General features: G+C 47.2%; 1 protein-coding gene across 1 annotated transcript in view; it reads left to right on the forward strand.

The window, feature by feature from the left end:
- Positions 1–24,894, forward strand: part of WWOX (WW domain containing oxidoreductase) — a 974,945-nt gene that overhangs the window by 38,929 nt on the left and 911,122 nt on the right. Inside the window, exon 5 of the mRNA XM_042919616.1 lies at positions 10,088–10,194. Coding sequence (XP_042775550.1) covers positions 10,088–10,194 — 107 coding nt within the window. The remainder of the gene's footprint in view (positions 1–10,087; positions 10,195–24,894) is intronic.

The following is a 24,894-nucleotide window of genomic DNA, read 5'->3' on the forward strand; positions in this document are numbered from 1 at the left end:
TTTTTAGAAGGTGAGAGTCAAGGTCGATCTGAAATAAAAAAGGGGGGGGCAGGGGCTTGAATTAGAAAGCGGGCTGCCTTGCTCCCACTGAAGATGCGGGCTTGGGGAAGGCTTTTCATTTCTGGAAGCTCTCAATGGAATGGAGAAGTTGTTTTTTTCTTTTTTGAACAGTCCCTTCCTAACCCTGCTTCTTAATTGACAAGATTGGAAAATGCTTTGGGAGATAGGCTGGTCATGGCCCCATGGGTTGTTGAGAAAGTAAAAGAAAGGGGTCTTTTTCTGGACAAGTGTGGTGCGGGACCTCCGCGGCCTCCCTGCTTGCTCTGCAGCATAAAGAACCCCGTCTCAAGCGGGCTGGCAAAGTGACGGAGGCCTCCGTCGTGAAAGGAAATCCTGGCCCAGCTGTGAAAACAATGAACTTGCTCAGTAACATAATACAGCGCGCTTGCAGATTCAGAGTTGGGTTCTCTCCTCTTGAAGTGGCTATAAATTAATCCATCAAAGTGAAAAAGGCCAAACTTCGGGGTAAACCGTTTCCACTTGCAAGCACCAGAGACCCTGTGGATCTCTTGGTGATGCTGCTGTGGGTGGGGAGTTCTGTGAGGAGGTAACACCAGGGGAGGGAGTGTGTGTGTGTGTGCGTGCGTGCATGCGTGCGGTTTTTTACTTATAAAAAAGCGTTGCCTTCCGAAGAGCCAAACTTGGGCCAAAGTAGCATGTCCTGAATTTGAGAGGTTATACAGAGCTGTCATGTTCTTTCCTGTATTACTGCCAAAGAGTAAAAGAAGCTGTACCTTCTTGAGAGCCTTGAAAATACATACTAGTTTCTACATCCAATAAGCTGGATTTAAGAGTGTGTGTGTGTGTGTGTTTTAATGGGAAGCCTTTGCTTTTGGTTTCTTCTATTTCGTCCTGTTTTATTTACCTCCCTAAGGATCTGGCCTGCATTTATAAAAGTGCCATATGTACAGTTTGCTAAAAAATCCAGCGTGACGCCACTTTCTTCTTGAGACTGGGAGGGGGGGAGGGGGTGGTTGCGGGGGGAAGTCTTTGTCTTTGGCCTCAATAAAGATCTCCAAAGTTTGGCACTGAAACCTTTCAGAAATGAAGGAAAAAGTTCGAGCATGGCTTGGTAAGCCTAGGGTGTTAAGAACGTCCCTTGTAAAAGGACTTACTGGTTGAAAGTGTAGAGGCAGGGTTCATTGAGGTCCGTGCTTGTACGTTGTTGACCTTGGAGAATGTGGAGAGAAACATTATTTCTGCGGATTAGTTATCCTGTTTCATAGGCCTTGCACAGAGAAATGTTTGTGAAAGCAAAGGATGGTGTTAATTCTGAGCCCTGTGATGAAATATTAAATAAGAGAGAAGGTAATTTGATAATGCATCACAGTTTGGGGACAGATTCCATTAAGTAAGTACGTTTATGTAATCAAGTAGCTGAAGAGGCCTGAATCCTTTGCCTTGACAAGATGACACAGAAAAGGAACGGGCGTCGTTGGTTGGCCGTTGGCACCGAAGCCCGTGGCGTGGGGACCATTTCTCTCTTTCAGAAGGACAACCATGCTCAGTAAGATTTAGCTTAAATCACATAAATGCCAAAAACCTAAACATGTGTCGTCAGGGCCACAAAGAATACGTACCAGTTTCTATCAGTCGAGTGGAGCCGAGGCAATTAGCGGACGGTGGGGCTGGTGAGTGGTGTTCCCGCTTGGTTTTTCCTGCCCTCAGGGGGCTCCTCCTACCCTAGACTCAGTTTTGCCCTTTGATCTTGGGAGTCCCAAGACCTCTGGGGCCCGTTGGTTTTCTCAGAGATGCAGTGATGACAATGGTCCTTTGTAGGGTGGCCGTGAAGAGCATCCGAGAGTTAGATAATGTGTTTCCTGAAGCTCCTGGCGGCGGCCCAGCACGAAGTGATGCTCGCTCCCGTGTCCTCCTCTTCACCTTCTTTCTCTGGGCTTCTCTAAAACCACGATGCTCAAAACACGTCTGGTGTATTCTCTTTGCTTTCTCACTTGCCTTGATTCCTCTGTGTTAAAATTTGCAAAGGCCCACTGTGATCAGTTAGATACATTCTGCCATTCACATTTAGCCTCTTACTCTTTCAGGTGTACACGCATGTGTTAAAAGTGGAAACGGCATCCATGCGACACATGCAAATGAGTCTTCCCAGGCCCCTACCAATAGCTCACGTGCCCATGTAGTCAGTGTGTAAATTTAAACATGTCCCTCCCCTACCTTTGTGTGTCACCGAGGGGGATCACACGTGTTACTCTGTAATTTCAATGTTTTTTCTTAATCATGTAACAGGGAGGGGCACCTGGGTGGCTCAGTCGGTCAGGTCGTGATCTCATGGTTCCTGCGTTCGAGCCCCATGTCGGGCTCTGTGCTGACAGCTCAGAGTCTGGAGCCTCCTTCAGATTCTGTGTCTCCCTCCCTCTCTCTCTGTTCCTCACCTGCTTACGCCCTGTCTCGGTCTCTCAAAAATGAATAAAAACGTTAAAAAAAATTTTAGGTATAACAGGGAAATGGACATTTAGATTCATTCCGGTTTTTTGGTTGTTTATGCAATGCTGGTTTATGCAACGTTCCTCTCCCATATTTGCTCATATGGGCAAGTGTATTTGTAGGACAAGTTTCTGGACGTGGAATAGCTGGGTGAAAGGGTGTGGCCATGTACAATTTGATAGATAGAACCCAATTGCCCCCAAAGATGTTGAATCATTTTGTTATTATTTAAAAAATTTTTTTGAGGGAGAGAGAGGCGGAGGGAGACAGGGAGAGGGACAGAGGGAGAGAGACAATATTAAGCAGGCCCCACACTCCATGTGGAGCCTGACACGGGGCTCAATCCTGAGAGCCTGGGATCATGACCTGAGCTGAAGTGACCTGAGCTGATCATGACCTGATTTGGATGCTCACCTGACTGAGCCACGTTGAGTCCTTTTGTTTCCCACTCCCCTGTTCCCCCCACCATTGATATATGTGGCTGCCTGGTTCCCCCAGACCCTGATCTGCATGGACCATGCTCAATTTAGTTGTCCTTACAAAGTCTGTCTTCACTGGGGCTGCCTAGGACCATGTTAATTGTAATATCTTTGGGCACTATTTTCTCTGTAATGCCGAACACGCCGGGTACACACGGTCCCCGCCCGGTGGGATGAGATCTTACTCAGGCAGCACAAGTAGGCAGCCTGGGGTCAGTGTTGCCTCTTGAGGGATCCCAGACAGTCACTTGGAATTTACCCTGTGGTTTTAGAAAACTTACGGCCTTAGTGTTACACTGCCCAAAACACGTAAGTGCAGCCTAGTGATAGTTCCAAAAGATGCTCTGTGTGACGTGGCCATTTCCTGCTGCTGTATCCCTCCCTCTCCAGTTGGTATCTTTCTTTGAGAAACGATTATATTTGAGGCCTGCGTATGTTACAAGGGCTATTGCTGGGACTTGTTGCCAGCTGTCCATAACACAGGCATTTAAAAGCAGGGCTGATTATGCCTTATTTTCCTCTGGAGAGGCCCGTATAGTTTTGTAATTTATTAAGAGTTGGCCGTCACAGTTAGTGTTGAGCGAGTGTGATTGTGACTCTTCGGAACTGAGAACTGCGTAATTGAGATGGCGTGGCAGGGAAGTGTAAACGTTCAGGTAGGTGAAGTGGCGACACAAGCAGCAGGGTGGGTTATCTGGTCACTGCACTTGTGGCACTGACCTTAGGGCGTCGGTGAATATGTCTCCTGGACCTTCATTTGAAGTGCCCTCAGAGCGTCTGATTTCAGCGTCGTGGTCAACGTGGAGTCACCGTAATTTCATTTACATGAATCGGATCACTTTGGGAAGTTCGGTCCTTGTACTTACAGGGAGGATATTGGCGAAGCTGAACGCAGTGGTGAATTGACACAAAAGTTGTCCCCAGGTTTGAATTTTCCGCAAAGCTAACTCAGGATGAAAGACCTCAGGTTCACCTTGTTCTGTACGTGTTGGTAGAGCTCCAGGGTGGGGGAGTTGGCGGGTGCTGGAAGGTTCTGCAACTTGTTGATCCGTTCGTTCCTAAAGATTGCTGTAGTGGTATGTTGGGGGGCGGGGATCACCTTCTTCGTGGCCTTTTAATTGTGTGCATTTGCAAGTATCATTTGTCTCCAGTGTTTCTCAATTATAAATTAATAATAACAACCCATTAGAAATTACGGGTGCTGTAAGCCCCAACTCCTTTGGGCATCTTAATAAAAATGATAATTAAAACCATAATTTACAGTAAATGGGGACACTGCCCAAGTAAATCCACAGTATGGAGAAAATTAAAAAAACCCAAACCAGAAGGAGACTTTGAGTGCTAGGGAAAGAACTGACCTTGTTCTTAGCAACTAGGGTCTTTGTCCATATTTGTGAGGACTGGGTTCCCACCTTGATGTCCATTGTGCCTGAGGAATCCATGACTCTGTCCCCACTTATCTGTCCTCCCAGTGAGTTGGACCGGGGATGGTCACCTGCTCCACCCGCCCCCTCCACCGCCACACACAAACCCACCCCTCCTCCTCCATATTCACTGCCTGCGTAAACCAGTGGACAACCTCTTCTGGGGCCGGGCTGGCATCTGTGGAGACATGGGGTTCTCCCTCAGACCTAGACTCAGGCAGTCATCAGACTTTGGTGCGATGTTTACCTCCCAGATTATTTTCTCATTTTTCCCTTAGCTGTTCAGCCTACGAGGATACCTTATCCCTTCCTGGCTGTTCACAAGGCTTCAGTGTCTTCAGCTTACCCACCTTCTGTATGACCACCGGAGGATCTTAAGTGAATAAATTAATAAAATAATAATAATGATAATTAGTATTTTAGCTATATAATATGTATCACTATATAACATGTAATTATCTAGTTATAATACTGATACTAATTATTATTCTTCCTAGTGCTGCTCTCTGCCCAAATTCTTCCACAGCTCCCTGCCAGCTGCCAGGACCCCACAGTTTCTGCTTGCCAGACAGGGTTTCCTCTGTCGTGTTCCCTCTTCCTCATTCATGCGGGCCCCATCTCCAGTCCATGATCTTGTCTTGGCCTTTCTTGGCTCGACTGGTTCATTTTTACATCCTCTGGTCCCAGCATGGTTCTCGCCCAGAGTTTCTGCTCCCACTCAGTGACATTTGGGAAACGCAAAGAAGGCAGGTCACGAAATGCACAGCCCGGATCCTGATTCTTGGAGGTCCCCGAGTCATTCCCCTGCGTTTCCCAGTGCAAAGCGAGTGCTGCCTCCTGGTCTTGCGGGGTGTCGCTGGCATCCTGATCTTCTCATGCTTGACAGAGTGGGACCTGACGGGGTTCCAATAAAGTCTTGAGCCGGTCAGTGTGAAGGATTCTTTGAGATGCGACAATTCGGATGTGAAAATTCTGATTGAGGCAGTTTTGTGGCCATGCTTGAGCACTGTGTCTAGTATGAATCTTACCTGTATTGTGTGCGCACGAGCATCGAATGCCTGCAAGGGTCTGGCAGGTAAAGTCAGCAGCGTGGGTGGTGACCATGGCCAACAGGAGGGCACAGACCCCGTCTCTAGCCTGTGGCAGCAGTGGGATTAGGGGCCCCGTGTGGTTCTGTCCTAATCTTTTTCAGAGAAGGTGGACATCTTCCCTCAGATACATAATCTCTTCGGTGTTTTTTTTTTGTTTTTTTTTTGATCCTGGTGACTAATTCATATTAGGAAGGAAGGGAGGAAGAGAAAGTGGGAAGTAGAACAGGGGAAAAAAGAAAGGAGAGGAGAGGAGGAGGGGGAGCGGGGGAAACAGTGTTTGAGCCCAAATAGAACAGGCGGTGGGTTTGATTGATCCTTTGATGAGCAGTTTGTAGCCTCCACTCTAGAGAATGAAATCTAGTGTGAGAAAGCAGGTATGTAACATTTTGGGGGGAGTGTCTTCCTTTTTATGGTATTTTAATGTTTATATGCAAATCTTTAAACCCGACAGCAAGATATTAACCTTCATGGCCACTTATTCTTCCCGATTGGATCAGACGTAACAAGTGCTAGAAAGCGGATGGTGCCCAGTGTTTTAAAATGTCTTCTCTGTTTTGTTTTTTTTTTTTTTTTTTTTATATTATTAGCTTTAAATATTCTTCTGAACGCACTTGCCACCTCCGTGCAGTTAAGCCGGTTCAATTTAAACATTGTCATCAAGTTAATTTTTTATAAGATGAATCAGGTTATTAAATTTAGTAAACCATTGCCTTCATTATTTTGCATAAACTTTGGCACTGAGCACGATTGGCTCAGCACAACTACATTTAGCTAATTAAACCGGTCATCAGCCGCGGTGTTAGGAGCATGAGGGATGCTATTCTCATGAGCTTTGCCGGGACTCTAGCAGTAGGTAGCATTATTAAACTTTTTTTTTTCTTTCCTTTTTCTTCCTTTCCCTCTTGTTTTTCTCCTCCTCCCTCCACCTCCCTCCACCTCCCTCCACCTCCCTCCACCTCCCTCCACCTCCCTCCACCTCCCTCCACCTCCCTCCACCTCCCTCCACCTCCCTCCACCTCCCTCCACCTCCCTCCACCTCCCTCCACCTCCCTCCACCTCCCCACCTCCACCTCCCTCCACCTCCCTCCACCTCCCTCCACCCCCCTCCACCCCCCTCCTCCCTCCTCCCTCCTCCCCCTCCTCCCCCCTCCTCCCCCCTCCACCCCCCTCCACCCCCCTCCACCTCCCTCCACCTCCCTCCACCTCCCTCCACCCCCCTCCACCTCCCTCCACCCCCCTCCACCTCCCTCCACCCCCCTCCACCCCCCTCCACCCCCCTCCACCCCCCTCCACCCCCCTCCCTCCTCCCCCTCCTCCCTCCTCCCCCTCCTCCCCCCTCCACCTCCCTCCACCCCCCTCCACCCCCCTCCACCCCCTCCACCCCCCTCCCCCTCCTCCCTCCTCCCCCTCCTTCCTCCTCCCCCTCCTCCCCCCTCCTCCCCCTCCTCCTGTTTCTTCTTCCTCCTTCCTCCCTCCTCCTTCCTCCCTCCTCCTTCCTCCCTCCTCCTTCCTCCCTCCTCCTTCCTCCCTCCTCCTTCCTCCCTCCTCCTTCCTCCCTCCTCCTTCCTCCCTCCTCCTTCCTCCTTCCTCCTTCCTCCTTCCTCCTTCCTCCCTCCTCCCTCCTCCCTCCTCCCTCCTCCCTCCTCCCTCCTCCCTCCTCCTTCCTCTTCCCTCCTTTCTCTTCCCTCCTCCTCCTCTTTCTTCTTCCTCCTTCCTCCCTCCTCCTTCCTCCCTCCTCCTCCCTCCCCCCTCCCCCCTCCCCCCTCCCCCCTCCCCCCTCCCCCCTCCCCCCTCCTCCTTCCTCTTCTTTTTTTTTTTTTTTTTATAGAACTCCACACTCTAGAGAGCTGGTTTACTGTAGGAGTGTTAGTGTTATTGTCCTTCCTGTTAAACCTTCATCTTTTGAAATCTCCATGCTTTGGTTGGGGCTCCAAAGGCAATTGTAAAGGATAAGAAAATGGAGCTGTGTCTTGCAGCTTTTAAAAGGTGACCGGCAACATGTAACGCGTTGCTCAGATAAAGGAAGATGTAAGAGCCAGAGGGTAATTCTCCACGACACAGGAGTATATGGCTGCATGGTAACCACAGCCAGGGATTCCATAAAGCAGAGAGGGTGCAGATCTGTGGTCCCTGTTCCTCTTGGTACTAAAAACTCCTTTGCTGTAGGTCATTTTGTCAAGTGAGCTAGCAGCATGGTTTAAGAGACTTGTTTGGAAAAATAAATTCGGATAGAACACGCACATGCCGTTTCCCCTACAGATTGCCAGGTAGTATCATTCACAACCTCGGTGAGCCCTGTTTTGCAGGATCTTAATATTTTATTCATTGTTAAAAAGGAAGTTAGAGAGCCGTCAGTGTTGTTTGAAACAACTTGGATTGCTTTGAAATAGTCCAGAGTTGTAGCCTATTAGTCACCTGTAAGAACCATTCGTTCCTCCGGTAGATATTTATTGAATCCTACTGGGTGTTAGTCCTATAGGATACAGAGATCAGAAAGGCACAGATTCTACAGAGTGTACAGTTAACCTGGTGAATGGATGAATAAAGCCCCGGGGTGGGCCTGGCCCTGCATCGTATCAGTGCTCTCTCAGTCCTTTAAAACTACGGTTGCTAACCAATGGCTGAGTGTCGCGTCCCCCATTCTTCCTCCGCATCGTTTTTTTCTTCCTATGCCCTCTGCTGAAAATGTGACAAAAAATACTTCTGGTAATTGCTCTGACCTGGACGTTTCACGGGGACACAGAGTCTGCCATTTTCAACAAGCTCTTCTGGGTGTGTAAAGTCCTAGGAGTGCAAGTGAAGTCATTTTTGGCCACTTCATGTTCCCTCCATACGGCTGTCAGTGTTTCATTAGTGCTATTGATGTAGCACATCGGTTAGCAAGATTTTGTCCTAGGCCCGCCCCCGTCCCATCTCGGAACAGCTGGGCTATAAAACCTGGTCCTTTACTTCTTCCTCTTTCGCCCATGACGTTAGGTATCCTTTGCCACTGGTGGTAAGTGGTGAAGTTGGCATCACGGATCAAAATTGGTAAATTCCAGATTGTTGTCTTCTGGCCTCATGGCTTGAAGATAAGGTTTCAAGCAGCTTTCACCACATACGCCAGAGAGGGTGAAAGCAGATTTAGATGTTAAATGTTTCAGATTTGAAATCCTTTGGGCAGTATGTTAACATCAGGTTCAAACACAGGAGGTTCTCCTTAGATAACGTTAAGTGAATATCTTGGGATACAGAACTTGGCATAACCTGAAAAATAGCTCAGGTTGTTGCTACAGTCAAGTTCACATGTGCTCTGGAGCCAGTATTCAGACAAATGGAATGGTGGGTCTTGTAGCGAATTTCTTTAAATTCTGGTTGATGTTAAAGCCAGTCAGCTCCTGGGTTTGCTGTGGGGAGCGGATCTGGGAGACAGTGTTAAGTTTTCAGTCGTAATGACTGTGTTATATTTGATAGGTCCTGCAAGTCAGAGAGGAGACACAGGACCTGAGGATTTTGGAAAGAACTGGGAATTCACATTTATTTTCTACCTACTATTTTTATGTTAGGCTCTCAGTGTAAGTTGACTACTTACTCCTCATTTTAAGGAGAGATAGCTGGGTTTCTGATAGGTTAAAGGCATAGCCCACAGCTTATAAATAGCTAGAGCTGCGGTCAACGTAAGTGTGTCGAACTCCTGAGTTTGAGTTTTCCACTATGCTGTGCTGGCTTCCCTTGAGAGCGAGTTTATATAAATAGCCTGGCCTCTGTGAAGATTCTGTCTATGGGAGATACGAATGGATGGATTTTGCTAGACTCTTTCACACGGCCATCTCAGCGAGGCACTGGTACGCGGATCTCTCACACATCTTCACAGTATCTTGGAAACAGCAGTCGGTGGCCGTTTGACATGGCGTTGGCTGAATTAAGTTCCTGCCCCCTCCAGTAGGATTGGTTCATTCGCTGTTGCGGGGTTTGCCGTGTGGTGTTTCTCACAGCTCACAAGACACTCCATTTCGCCCTTAGAGCAGTGTGTGCTGTGCAGGCTCCTGGTTGTTCCACGTCTTTGCCAACATTTGGTGTGGTCACTTGAAAAAATTTTTTTGAATGTTAATTTATTTTTGAGAGAGAGGGAGCGAACCTTGGGGAGCGGCAGAGAAACCATGAACTCTTCAAAGACAGTGACCATGTCTGAGTCTTTATTCCTTATTCTTTGTGTTGAGCACAGGATCTGCTCATTCTCAGATGGTCATTAAATGGCAGACTGTGCTGTGATCTCTTCCTATGGCTTGGCCTTCATCTTGGGGATGGGGCTCAACCTCAACCATGCTGACGCTTTGGGCCAGATGATTTCCCGTCATGGGGACCGTCCTGTGCTTTGTAGGGTATTTTGTAGCACTTCTGGCCTTTACCCACGAGTTGCCAAGAGCACCTTATCCCCAGTCGTGACCACTGAAAATGTCTCTCAGTGTTTGCAACTGTCTTCCAGGGGACAGATGGCCTCTGGCTGAGAGCCACTTGGGTAATGTGTGTGGTGCTCAGTAAAGGCCGTTCAGCTGAGTCAATGTTTTGCATTTGTGTTTTCTAATGTTGACTTTCCTTTAAACCATAGGGTTTGAAACTGCCAAGTCTTTTGCCCTCCATGGTGCACACGTGATCCTCGCCTGTAGGAATATGACAAGGGCCAATGAAGCTGTGTCACGCATTTTAGGAGAATGGGTAAGCAAGCACTTGACTTTTTTTTTTTTTTTTTTTTTAATTGTCAGATAGACACGCCGGATAAACACATGGAGATTTTAGTACAGTGCATAAAGTTTATTGCTCTTGGAATAACGTTTTTCTTTATTTTTAAAGTCATATTCTCTTTGTTTATTTTATGAATGAAAGGGCAAGCGAGCCTGTTATTATCCACACGTTTGTTTATGGTTCATTGTCAATGTCATCTTCTTTATTAGTCAGAGGTTTGAGAGTGTTTACTCATTCAGCTCATTTATTAAGAAAAATAAAATGTGGTTAACGCCGTGTATGCAGCTAAGAGTTTGTTATGCTTACGGTTTGTAAGATTAGAAGGCGGTGGGGGCGGGGGCAGTGGGCTTTAACCTTATCTCTGTTTTTCACTTTTTGCTCTTCTCTGTGTGGATGTGGGTGTTGCGTACAAACATTGACCGAAGGCCTGCAGTACTCTTGAGGCTAAGGAATCAGCATATCAAACAGAACAGAGTCCCTGTCCTCCCCTGGGCTTGCCTTCTGTAGGAGAAACAGACTGTTAGGGGTCATTACGTTTAATACCGAACACACTGCCGAGTTGTCATAAACACTGTGAAGCCCGGTAAAGCAGGGCGAGGGACGAACAGGTGTAGTGTGGACTATGTGAGGTTGGGCAGTTCGCAGAGAACCCTCTGAGGCTGTGACGTCTGACCCTCGGATGAAGTAAGGCAGCAGGCTGCGTCAGCGCCGGGGGGTGTGTTTTCTAAGCAGCGGGAGCGGCATGTGCAAAGGCCCAGGCATGGGAGCATGCCTGGAGGATTCAGGGTCAGCAGGGAGGCTGGTGCGGCTGGAGCCAAATGGCAGGGGAGGAGGGGGACAGAGGTGCTGCGGGGCGTCACTGGGACCTCAGAGTCAGCGAGGAAGAAGACATGAGCGGGTCTGAGCCAGAGAGTGGCCCAGGTTGGTCACTTGTGTAACAGGATCGCTGGGCTTCAGTGTGAAGTGTAGACCACGTTCGTTCGTTCGCTCGTCTCGTATTCGTGTATTTATGACGTGGACCTTGTCATAGGTACTGCGGTCTTCTGTTAAGGAAACCCTGTCTTTGTAGAACTTTCAGCCCAGGGTGGAAGTGTGATTTAACCAAAGACACGTAAACATCAGTGAAAACTTGACACGGCAGTACTAGGAAGCGTACGTCGTTCTTGGAAATGGTGACTAACGCCTGGACGCGGGGACATTCAGAGACCCCGAGAAGGAAGTGACTGAGCGGACATCTCAGGAAAGACCCGGGGGGGGGGGGGGGGGGGCAGAGAAGGTCAGACTGGGCAGAGGGCATGGACTGTGTGGGGGCCCTGGGAAGAGGAGACCCTCGAGGGGCTGGGAGCAGAGCGGGAGGGCGGTCAGACAGCCCTTGCCGAGGCCGCCTTCCTTTCCTGGGCGCTGTGGAAGACTTCTTGCCGTCCGAAGAAACACACCATGGTGCCTGTAGGAGAACGTCTGATGTTTTGGGTTTGTGGAGTCTGCTTGGGATTCTCTGTCTCTCTCTATCTCTGCCTCTCCCCGGTTCATGCTCTCTCGAAAGTAAATAAATAAACTCTAAAAAAAAAAGAAAAGGAAGATTAATTTCTGCCTTTTCAGTATACTTCAAATGAAATATTTCCAATTCAGTAAATCTCTTTTTATGTATTTAAAAATTTTTTTAATGTTTATTTTTGAGAGCACGAGCAGGAGAGGGGCAGAGAGAGGGGGAGACACAGAATCCGAAACAGGCTCCAGGCTCTAGGCTCCGAGCTGTCTGCACAGAGCCCGACGTGGGGCTTGAACCCACAAACCGCAAGATGATGACTTGAGCTGAAGTTGGATGCTTAACCGACTGAGCCACCCAGGCGCCCCTGAAATTCAGTAGAGATGTAGAACGCAAAAAATGGTAACATGTGCATATGGTCTGAATGTTCGTACAGGACCGGCAAGGTATGAAATAAAAAGTCAAAGTCCCTCCCAGGCCTTCTCTTGGAAGGTAAATACTATGAACCATTTCTTGTATATTCTTTCACAAAAGCTTGTATATACTAGTAAACATACACGTACTGTTGTGTACTTGGAGTATTTCAGTGAATCCGGTAAGATCTTTCCTTATCAGTGCATATAGATCCACCTCATGTTTTGAACTGTTGTGTAATCTCCATCGTGTGCTTATACTAATTTAACTGAGCACTTTCCCTTTTCTTGGACCTTGTGTTGTTTGCCTTGGTTCGCTGTGCTAGGTGACACTCTCTTAAAGTTCAGTCGCTTGCATTTTCATCCAGTGTTCCATCCAGAACGTTACATAGGGCAGAATCTTAGCGGCGGACTCATTGATTCAAAGGGCATTTGTACTTAAAATTTTGGTAGCAGCTTCTCAGCTGGCATTGGGTGGTATGATACCAGTTTGTCTCGCTGCTGGAGGAGTATTTAGCAACAGGCTGTGTCAAACTTGCACAGTTTTGCCCATTTGATGTTATTCCTAAACTAGCAAAAAACTAAATTCAGTGGCCCTCGTAATACTGCAAGAACCATATTGTACGATGTTACTAATACGTAAACTTGTCTTAGAAGGTAATGCTAAAACACAAATGTTTATGCATTTCAAAGATTATCTTTATTCCTCATATGTGAGAACAGATACATTTTGGATTTAACTCATTATAACCATTGTTTTATGGAGAGAGGCAGAAAACCCTGGATCTGCCCTATTTAGCCTTAGTTAAGTGGGGCCTTAGCAAGCCTCTTAATCCATTTAGTGCCTCGGTTTCCTCCTCTCTCCTTCTGACAAAGAAGGTTGAATGGTATGAGCTTAAAGACCCACCATTTTGTTTCTCTTTCTTGCATTTTAAGCCAAAATTGGGTTTTGGGCGTAGGTTTCAGAGGCCAAAACGTATCCTTGTACACTTTCATGCTACGATGTTAGTAACTTGATGTCCACGGGCAAACAGTGCTCCCAGAGGAAGAGTTACCCAAAAGTATTCACTGTCAGGCATGTGAGTAAAGGAAATGGGAACAAAACAAATCTTACTCACATGGCGGTCCAAACATTTAAATCAGATTTTGTAGGTTGTACACTGATCTCTGTGTCCTGTCTCATCTGTTGGCTTATTCCCTGCGAATATCGTTACACTCTTTCCTCATTTCCCCTTAGATGATGATTATGGGAGCTCAGATTTAGCACCAAAGGCCATTTTCTGTCATTGCGTTATTACCATGGTGCCTGCCTTCGAGATCCACCTGGAGCTCCCCTCACTACCCCACCCTCCGTACATGCTGGTTTGGTTTCCTTCAGGCCCTGCCTTACCTCATCTCTGCGCTGGGATTTAACCTGGCACATCCTTAAATGCCACCTCCTTGTGTTTCTCAAGGTCAATTTGATTGACTCCAGTTTTTCCAGCTGCTAGCCAGCTTGAGCGTGTTCATACTTTATCCGCGATGAATCCTATCAGTAGCAGAGCCGGGAAGGTACTGTAGCATATTGGTGCCTCACGGGAGGTTCTTGAAACGATCCAAAGTTTTTTGTTGCAGCAAAAGCTCGCTCAGAAGTCTGTGGGCCGTTTGGCTCAGCGCTGGCTCTCATGTGCCAGGGCTCCGCGGGCCTTCTCAGCTTGGCTCTGAAGATGGAGTTCACGCCTCCTTCCCCAACTTGTTCTTCCCTGCCTGGTCTTTCTATTCCTGCCTTCACGGCACATTCTAGAACTGCTGTGTTCCAGAACACGCGTGTCTGCCTCCAAGCCAGCGGAACATTATTCTCCTGCTCACCGTGGGGCACCTGACAGCCGCTCTTTATTGAGTCCCTGTCATGTGCTGGGTCCTGGGCAAGGCACTTCATATCCCTGTTCAGGAGATACAAAAGCCTGGTCTTCTCCATTTTCTAGAAGAGGCGGTGGAGGGCTCAGGGGTGAAGGGGTCCTCCCAGAGTCACGTGGCTGACGAGCACAGAGGCAGGCTCCTGGCACTGTTGGCACACTCGGCCTCCAGTCCCAAAGTCCGTCCACCTCACGGCGTGGCTTTTCTCCCAATATTGGCGTCATGCATGTTCATTACCTTTCAGGCTTTGCTTTCAGAATTGCTAGATGCTGGTTGAGGGATTAATTTCAGGATTAACCCTGTGTCTCAGAGGAAGCAATACTTAGGTATCTTACTGTCCTCAGCAATCCCTTTTCATTCAAGACATCCTTTATAGAGTTCTCAAAAACACTTTTGGGGGGGGGGATCTAGCTATTTAGTAAAACATAACTTAAATGAAAACACATTCCATATGGAATTCTATTAAGAGCCTATACGCAATTAAGACTGCTAATAATTAATTCACGGGAAAACGCCCTCCTGCTGAGATGTTTGGGATGCTCGAAAGTTAGTAATACGAATTGAAAACAATTAAAATCGGATAACATGGACAATATAGAAGTAAACTACCCTCTTAAAAGGCCAATCCATTCAGCATAATTTAAAAAGGAGGGAGGGTAGGGAGGCCCATCAGTCCCCAGTCATATTTCAGTGAATTATCTCTGGATCTGGGGTTCATGCCTATGTTGTTAAGTTGCCCTCCGTATGAGGATGTGATCTACCCCATTCACATCCTTAAGTGGATTACAGACTAGTGTCCCCTCTAAGACAAGCACCTGTTTTTTTTTTTTTTCCTGGGTATTCCAAGGAGCCCACGGAATGGGCTGGCTGATTAGGTAGTTTACTCTCCTGTTTTCAGGATGGCGTGGATTCTCTTTTAGTTAGCAGCACTGTCTCTATGGTAGGATTCCATGCAAGTTCTCTACATTTGGGACATGATAGGTGTGTCTGAATCCCCGCTCTTCTGTGTGGTTTAGGATTTCCTTTACTCAGTAAGTACTTCTCCAAGGATGGTTTGTTGCTCTGTGTGTGGAGATGTGGCCTGTCCCATTCTCCACCCTGAGATCCGAGGACCTCCAAGGGGGATTGTATGCAATGAGCAATAGTTGATGAGGTATCAAAATGTACTTTAGAAACAACCGCAACCAGACTCCGGCAACCCAGGGTAGAGCTCTTGAAAGGCCTACGGGGGGGGGCTCCTACTTCCTTCCTCCTCTCTCACCTTATTACCATTCCTGAATTTTTAGATTCTTATAACTTGGGAACTGAGGCTTTTGGTTCTGGGGAAGAAGGAGATTGAATAGCACCGAAGCAGCTGGGACTGAGGTCCCCCTCCTGTCTACACACACATCAGTTGTGTGCAGGAGGAAGAGCGGTGGGGCCGTGGCTGGGGCTGCTAGGGGGATTGAAAGGGCGGGGGAAGCAAGCCCGCCTCGTGAATGCCAGGCCCTTAGCTTATCTGCTTATTATGTAAGAGAGTTCACATATGGGGGCTGCCCATTGGCGAAATGTGGGGCCCAGTGAATGTGCTGAAGTTCTAACGTCTACTGGAGACTGAGATAACCGAGGAGTTGGCCAGAAGTAGCCTGGTCCGGGAAGAGGGGCTGACGGTCCTCCGCTGGCATCCTTATGCCACCCACTTGCGAATCCTCAGACTGTGGCTTGGACCTGTTCCCCTGTCCTAAGGGAGGAGTGACTCAGCCATGTTTAGTTTGGTGAGAAGCTCTGGTCCCCAAGGAAGACTTCAAGTCCATGCTTTTCTGACTTGTGTTTTCATTTGGCTTAAACCTCAGGTCTTCCTGGGAATGGTTAGGACGGTGTGCTCTCGGCCAGGAGAAGGCAGCTGGGATCCAGCTCAGCTGCTCTCATTTTCTCCTGGGTGTGTTAGCCAAGATTCCCGAGAGGTCTAGAGAAGGCAGGCTGGGTGGGTCTCAGGGTGCCTCCTGGGCAGATGTCCCTTGGTGGGGAACGTCATCTCCAGCTGATGACCACTGCTGTAAAATATGCTGTGTTCTAATGGCGAAGCATAGAAGCAAATACACCCTATGACCTTGAGTGAATTCCTTAAGTTCTTCAACTACGGTTTCTTCATCTATAACAATACAATAATTCAGACAACAATATTTATGCCAGGAGACATAAGCGGCTCTATTAAATGCATTGACCGTATGCATGTATAGTCTTTAACGCATTGCTGAGGGTAGATTGAGTATTCAATTAAATTTTATCTGCTGCTATTAATAACTATAATAATAATTTCTTATTTATACATGAAGGTACGAGTGATGCTTACTCTTCTTAACCTCTCCAAGTGGCTTTAAGAGTTGCTTTAGGGAGGATGTTTATCAGCATGATTCAAATGGGGTTGCAATGAATTCTTTCTCGGTCTTCCTGTGTCTGGACTCCTACATTTTATTAGATGTGTATTTAGTTTGTTGATTAGTATTTTCCAGTGAAGCTCATATTAGCACTCAACTGTCATTTGAAAAGCCATCTTAATTATTTATGAGATTGCTTTTTCTTTTGTATTTACAAAGAAATACACTTTGCATATATTTAGGAAAGATGATTAAGGGATCAGTCATCAGGAACAGCGAGCGATGGCTTATACCAAAATGGTTATTGAGAAAGCAGGGAGATGAGGGGTAAAAAGAAAAGATTTATTAGTCAGAGGTAATGGGATATGCATGTGTCAGGGAGAGCGCATGCCTGGTTGGTTGTAACCACACAGTCTGATGCTGGCGAGACTGAAGTGTCATCATTATTCCAGTTTTCAATAGATTTGATACGGGGGCTATTTATCTCGTTGGAGGGCAGGCATGTGGAAAGCTGCCGGTATTATGTCATGGTGCAGCCTCATTGATAAGCATCAGAAATCATGATTTTAGTTGTGTTTTCAGATACAGAGGACTTGATGCCAACCAATGTATTAGGCACATGGGTTCGACACTTGACTTTGCTGTGCTTTTCGGAGACACCAGCCCCCTATGTTTTCATGACATGATACCGAGAGCGATGGGGTGGGATGCCTAATGCTGAATTGCATGCCCTCTTAAGAGCCCTGGAGGAATTGAGCTACTGTTAGGCTCCCTCAAATGTCCTTTATGATCTGGTGGAGCTGTGGCATCTGTTGGAATTTGCCCTTTGGTAATAAAAGCTGACATCCTTTAACTTGACTTTCCAGATCAAAGGCCTTAGGTGTGGTGGGATGCCTTCTTTTATGTGGCGGGGGAGCGAGCAGCCTTTGGGGTGGGTAATTTACAAGCTCCATGCCCGTCTGAGCTGGTGACTTGGCTCGGGAAAGATGGTTGTCATTCAACACATCACAGTAGGGCTCATCCCCGTCGTTTTGAATGATCTTTAGCTAAACCAAAAATATAAAAACTATTAATATTATTAACAGTTGTGGATTATTGGGAAAAATTCATCTTAAATCAGCTGCTGGATTGGTTCCTCATTTCTTAGCTTTAAAAAATTGTTTTTATGTGTTAGTATTGGATTTTCAATAAATAAAGTATGGTATAAACAAGTCTGCGAACCAGCAAGAACCATATAAACCACTTGCTTAAATCAATAAGCGCGTGCGCACACACAGGTGAAGATAAAGTTCTAGAGTTCTCCCTTAGGACACTTCCATTTTCCAAATGTCATGGTGTGATCATCCCCTGCAGATGGGGTTAGGTATTCATATGTATTTCTCTACAAGGCATGATGCTTAACATTTAGCAATGAAATATCCATGTTATGTGTTAAACCCACTTTGCAGATTTGGCATTGGAGGCTAGAGGGAGTGAAAAGGCCTGCCTGAGCTCACCCAGCTGGGAGCTACAGGGTGGAACCTGGGTATGAAACCATATTTGCCTGACTCCAAAGCCATCTTGCCACCTAATCCCAAGTTCCTGGTGTGTGTTATATCAAAAGACTGGCCTCTGTAAAGACTTAGCCAAAGATTGTATTCATAGAGGTTTGGGCGTTTCTATGTGAGCATTTTTCTGTTCATGATAATAAGGGTACTGATACCCCAGGAAAGAGAACTTCTGGGTGCCTTGTGGTAATCTGACGGAGCTGGTGTACCTCACGTCCCCAAAGGAAGCTCATTCCTTCTGTCTCCTTCCCAGACTTAACTTCAAGTGGCATACAGGGGATTTACTCTTCTATTTGAGTTGCGTCTTTGACTTTTCTTGTCACGGGCTCAGGAAAGATTCTGTGTCAGGCAATAAATTATGCCTCTCCCTCATCGACATAATTGTTTGCTAAAATATTCCGAGTTGTCTGTATCTCCACAATGCTCCAAACTTGGGCTTGGTCCTATCCTCCAAGTTTTTTGTTTCATTTCTCATTCCGAAAATTTTGCATTGACATCGTCTTGGGTGTCATTCATTGTTCTTTGATTGCTGTCTGTGTGTCTTTGTTTTGCGTTCTTTTTTTCCCCTGGTCACTGCTCTCAGTCTTGAACTGAATCTTTCAAACTTTATATCCATTGTAACCTTTGTATAACGAGGGCTGTGATTAACCGTGGAGTTTTAAAGAGTGAAAGTCGAGCATAAATGGCTAGATCCAAACCATCACTCCCAATCATGTGAAACCCAAAGCAGATGTATCCTTTCATTAATATGGGGTCCCCTGAGTTCTTATTAAGCAATTTTGACATAGTTTGAAGAGACAGATTTCATCTTGAGATGGTGTTCAGCCACTGGTTCAAAGGCCTCCTTCTGGCCACTAGGCATTTAGACTCTGTTCATTACTTAAGAGGAAAAAAATATGCTTGAGACTGTTTTTCATATTTATTATGGGCCATTTACAGAGAGTCTCAGACATTGCAGGTGTTAGATTAAACAGAGACGAGAAAGAATAAAACCTCCTACACAAGGACAAATATGGAGATACAGTATAGACAAGGCAGCCAGTCTCTGAATGGAGCAGCACACACTGTAATAAATCAGGGTTTACTTTAACTGTGTATTTAAAATAGACTAATATTTAATTTATAGGGAGGCAGCCCAGTGGAGTAGAGGGAACCCCACCTTTGGAGTCTACACAGGCTAGGGAGTGGATCCAGTTTCGAGCACATGCTCACTGGGTATCCCTGGGCAAATTTGGTTACGTCCTTGATAGCTCTTGGTCATGGTAAGGATGAAGTGAAGTAACACATATTGTGATCTTGTGATGTATGACAAGAAACATGTATTTGGTCTTCCTGCCTGTTTCTGGAGGAGCTCCTAAGAGCCTTGGACCTTCCCAAGTGAGGAGAGCCCTATATAGAGATGTCTTTTGTTAAGGAGGTGAGTTTTGGGCCCCACCCAAAGATGGGGGCCTGTTTCCAGTGAAGCCAGCTGTGTGATGAGAGGTTGGAACTTCGAGTCCCACCCCTGGACCCCTGGGATGGGGAGAGGGGCTGGAGACCAAGTTCAGTCCTCAGTGAGCAGTGACTTAATCAGTCATGCCTGATTGTAATGAGGCCTCCGTAAAAACCCAAAAAGGAGAGGGTTCAGAAAGCTTCTGGGTTGGTTAACACACAGAGATCCTGGAGAGTGGTGCCCCTGGAGAGGGCAAGGAAGCTTGTGCCCTTTCTCACATAACTTGCCCTGTCTGTCTTTTCCATCGGACTGCCCTGAGTTATATCATTTTATAAGAAACCGGTGGTCTAGTGAGTAAAATGTTCTGAGTTCCATGAGCCACTCACTGTAGCAAATCAGTCAAGCCCAGAGTGGGGGTTTGGGAACCTCTGATTATAGCTGGTCTGTCTGAAGTACAGGTAACAGCTAGACTTGGTGACTGGAGTCTCAGGTCCAAGGAGAGGGTTGTGGGAACTGCCAGTCTGTAGCCTGTTGGTCAGAAGCATAGGTGACCGCCTGGGCTGGAGCCAGTCTTGTCCCACTGAACCCATAACCTGTAGGATCTGATGAGATCTCCAGGTAGATGGTGTCAGAACTGAGGCGAATTCTTGGACACCCTGCTGCTATAGGGGAATTGTTGGTTGGTGTGGGGACCCCTTCCCCTGCTCCGTGTTGGAAATTGGGTGTCAGAAGACATATCCTCTCTTGTACAGAATGTGGCTCCTAGTAAAAACTCAGGAAACGGTACCTGCTGCACAGGCTGATTTGCTCAGCATTTCCCTAAATTAGACAAATAGTCCCAGAAATCTTGTTGGAAAATGTATTTCCTTTCTACCCCCCCTTTTTTTTTTTTTTTTTTTTTTTTTAATAAATGATCAGAGTACGAGGACACAGCCAAACCTGCCTTCATCTTCCCATCAGTGTGTCCTTTAATAGCTAAGGTAAGGAGCAGGCGCTTCCTTCCCTCCCAGGGAGCAGAGAGGTGACCGTCCTTGTCCCCGGTGCTGATGGTGTGGAGTTGGCCGGCCTTTTTCAGAGGCTGGGGTTGCTGAGGGAGAAGAGTGGAGAAAAATCCACTTGGTGCTCCTAGGGGACTCCTGTGGAACTAGTCCCTCCACGGAATCAACTAGGGGATGCAGACATGACTAGAAGGAGGCCTCAGAGGTATTCGTGGTGTTTTTAAAATCTGCCCACAGGTTCTTTGATACTCTTCTTAGGAGGTGGAACCCAATTGTCCTCCCCTTGAACGCAGGCTATACTTAGTGATACCCTTAATGAATAGCATGTGGCAGAAATGATGGAGTAGGACTCCCAGGAAGGGTCGTAAAAGGTGTGCGGCTTCCTCCTTGCCTGCTGTCTTGGATCACTCCCTCTGGGGGAAGCCAGCTGCTGTGTTGTGAAGATGCTCAGGTATCCCTGTGGAGAGCCCCACGTGACAAGGAACTGAGGCCTTTGGCCAGGAGCCTCGAGAGTGAGCCCCCTTGGACCCCTCCAGCCTCCTCAAGCCTGCAGGTGACTTTGGCCGACAGATTGACGGCAACCTCCCGAAACACCTTGACTCAGAACCACTCAAGATTCCTGACCCCATAGAAACTTGGTGCGGTAATGAATTCTTACCTGTTGAAGCCACCACGCTTTGGGGATACGTGTTACATAGCGGTGGGTAACGCGCATGGGGGTCACGCCTCAAGGGGAGAAGGATCTCTGGAGAGGAACAGGACAGTGAGTTCAGTGCAAGACATGAGCACTCGCCCAGCGATTGCTTCCAAATGCAAGGAACCTTAAGTTCTTAGGGTTTCGTCAGCTGTCCAGGTCACCTTGTTTGACCTCTTTCCCATGTGCACACCACTCACACAACATCCCTGAGCAGAGATCTCCAGGCCTTGGCTCCTGCTCTCCTGCTTGACGGGAAGCTCCTCCCTGCCAGGCAGCACCTCCGAATGACAAAGGTCTCTCTTAAATTGAAGGCAGCGTCTTTCTCCGAGCGTCTCCTACCCACCGGCCCTGGTCCTGCCCTCCGAGTTTCCCTGGGCTGCCTTCTCATCAGAATCCGCCTAACACCTGCATCTCTCAAATTCCCTAAATAATAAACCAAAAGTTATTGTTACTAAAAGTTGGCGGTCAGGCTGGCCCCTCTCCTCGCTCTGCAACCCCTGTCTCCTTTTATTATTGGGGTCTGGGATGCGCATGGCAGGGCTTGGCAGCTGGGGGGATCTCCGTCTGTCGCCGCATCCTTCTGCAGGCGGCAGATGCGGAGCCCAGACCCGCTTTGCCTTCCCTGGAGTTAATGAATCAGTGTGAATGAAGCGCACAGTCTCCTTTTAAATGACTGCCGAACACTGCGCTCATTTACCCGGCAGTTCTCAGAGTCTAATTGTTCCAGCCACAATGTGATCTGTAAACTGGGTAGCTGGGAGAAGCTTCAATGCATCTTTGTAATGGCTTTGTTGTTGTTTATTGAGAAGGACTAATTAACTTTGATTATTGCACTAATATTGTGGCACTTTGACAGCCTTTCAGATTTATGACTCTGGGAAAATAAACAAATGAAATGCAGGTGCTGGAGCAGAAAGAATAAGTTATTACTGAACTTTAATTACTTGGAATGTGTAGCCAGGAGAGAATTAGTTGATGAATTACAGGATGCTTAAAATCTACATCAAATTGTGAGCCATCTGAAGACAAAAATGAAAAGGGGGCTGGGAGGGTGCTGCTTTTAAGGCAGAGGAGGATAGGACACATCTCTAATGGTCTCAGTAGTGATTCATTGATTAGCCCTTGTGGTTCCCATGCTGTAGAAGCTATCCAGTGCCTGCTCAAAGCCCCTTCCCTGACCGGAAGCTTACAGCATCACCGGAGAACCTGTTTGAAATGCAAATTCTTGGGCCTCACCCTGAGACCTGAGACCTGGAGGGATCTGAGTTTCTGGAGATGGGGCCCAGCAATCAGTGTTTTGCAGTCCCTCCAGGGGATTCTGAGTCACAAAAAAGTTAAGCAACACTCTACAGTTCTGAGGCTATTTGAGTGATTGGTTGATTTTTCTTTGTTGTTGTTGTTAATGAAAGGTCAGGGGCAGAGTTTTAACTTTGTTTACAGAAATCAGATGTTCTCACACGCAGTTCCCCCACCAGACGAAGATTTTCAGACTGTGTTTTTAATGGTAGAAATATTTATGAAATTGTCTACAATGAGTTTCGTATAGTGGGTGATTGAAAACAGTTTGGAATATTGTCATTACCATCAAGGGTTTCACAAGGGAGGGATGACTTCTGAGGTGTAACCCATGCCAGAACCCAGTGAGCGTGGTAAGAATGAAGTTCTTCTAGGACTCATGACAAATGCTTTCTCAGGTGCTTCTAAGCAGCGTCCTCGAGGAAGGAGCTGTGGGCAGGCTGTAGTCAACCGAGATGGTGGGGGCACGGCCCAGTGCAAGGGAGGTGATGCGCAGAGGGGCTTATGGGGAATAGCCAAGTTTGGATGCAGTGTTGCGGAGGAGTCCAGAAGCTTCCATTTGAAGCCGGGACGTTCAAGACTTGGGGTTCTGTTCTCCTAGGGGAATGAGCTTTATTCTTTAGGTCCTAGCAGCCACTCAAGAATCCATGTGGGCATGTGCCATCCGTCCACAGTGATGCAGAAAGATAAGCACTCAGGCCGAAATAGAGGCACCGTTGGCTTTACTCCTGGGCAGTGGGGTCCAAGTGGCAGCTGTGATCCTTTCTAGCTCACAGAATATGCTTGCCTATTTCCTGACACTCAAGAATGTTTTCAAGTCTGTCATCCGGGGCGCCTGAGTCGCTTGAGCGTTCGACTTCGACTCAGGTTATGATCTCATGGTTCATGAGTTCAAGCCCTGTGTTGGGCTCACTGTTGACATCTCAGAGCCTGGAGCCTGCTTCGGATTCTGTGTCTCCCTCTCTCTCTAACCCTCCCCCTGCCCCCCCCCCCCCCCCCATTCTCTCTCTCTCTCAAACATAAACATTAAAAAAAAATTAAATCCATACACCAAGTCCCGAAGGATAAAAATAATTGTCCCTTCCAATGTCTCCTGCTCTGAGAACCTTTAACCTTTCCGTTTATGGGGGAAAATGGCCCTTACTCTTCAGAAGCTCTGAGAAAATGGGGAGAGAAATGTGTTTACTTATCTGCATCGCTCTGTCAGGGGTAGGGTGATCAGACACTTATTGTTCAAATCAGGAAATCTTGAGAGCCAAAGGAGGGGCTCGTGCTAATTGTGCTGGGAGAGCAGGCATAAATAAGCAAGGAAAGAAACTGTAAAGTCTGAGCAACGCTGTATTCCAGAAATGCACCCCTGAGTGGAGCTGCCCCTGAGTGGCTGGCCTGGCTGGACTCAATACACAAGGGACAGGTCTGGCTTCTGATGGGGCACATTTGAGCCTCACGCTGGCCTTAGTCCCTGTAGTACTGGGTTGTCTCCTGTTAGCACTTTTCCTTTTAAAGACGCTCCTTCGTCTACTCTCACAAAAGCTCGGCCAGCTTCCTGCCCAAGAGCGTCCCTGATTCCTGGACAGTTGCAGATGTGACCGTAACTCCAGATCTGTTGTTGTTGAGCAGGATGTGGAGTTTTTATTCCAGAGACCCTTCCTTTCATACTGTGTGTCCCACTGTCTGGAACCTTCCGATCTCCCTCTTATGGACAGTGATGGATCCTTGAGGAGTAGGCGTGCGTCCCAGTGTTAGACAGAGCCAGACCCTTTCACAAGGCAAATCTACCCAGGAAGCCATTGAGAAATGAGTAGTGTATTGGTTTGTGCTGGTTCGCAGCTTGCCTAGACCATAAACATGGATGTCTGAAAGCTGGTTCAAAGCTTCTTTTCAGCGCTGGGAAAATCTGCAATGTTGGTGGCAGTGCTGGGGTACTCGGCAGTGACGTCGGTGACTGGAGTTGTATTCCAGGCTTGAGCCACTGTCTGTGGCGTCCTTGAAGACCTGCCCACACAGACAGCTTTGGGGAGATCTCAAAGAAGAGCAGAGATAATTCTACATTCCTTTGAAGTGTAGGTTAAAAATAAAGTTCTTAGTCATGTATGACCCCCTGGGTTTTGCACGATTCTCTCAGCCATTACTTTTAGGGGATACAGCAAAGATGTGAGCCAGTTTATGCAAGAATAGCATGATGAGAAACTCAGTTGTGAATTAGTGAAGGTCTTTTTAGAGACAGTAATGAATTCACAGGTCATATTTGGGTGTAGTTTCGTTATAAAATGTTAGAGTTTTAAGATTGGAATGGACTTTCTGAGGTCAGCCAATTTAACTTGCCCCCTTGACAGGTGGGAAAACTGAGGCCCAGAGAAGGTAAGGACCTGTTTGTTCAATGTTACTTAGGCAGTTATGCCTTCTTTCATCTTTTTTTCCCCCTTCATTTTATTTATTAGAGAGAGAGAGAGAGAGAGAGAGAGAGAGAGAGAGAACATGAGCAGGAGAAGAGGGGCAGAAGGAGAAGGAGAGAGAGAGAATCCCAGGCAGGCTTCACGGTCAGCACAGA

The sequence above is a fragment of the Panthera leo genome, chromosome E2 (genome assembly GCF_018350215.1).
Source record: "Panthera leo isolate Ple1 chromosome E2, P.leo_Ple1_pat1.1, whole genome shotgun sequence".
Taxonomy (NCBI): domain Eukaryota; kingdom Metazoa; phylum Chordata; class Mammalia; order Carnivora; family Felidae; genus Panthera; species Panthera leo.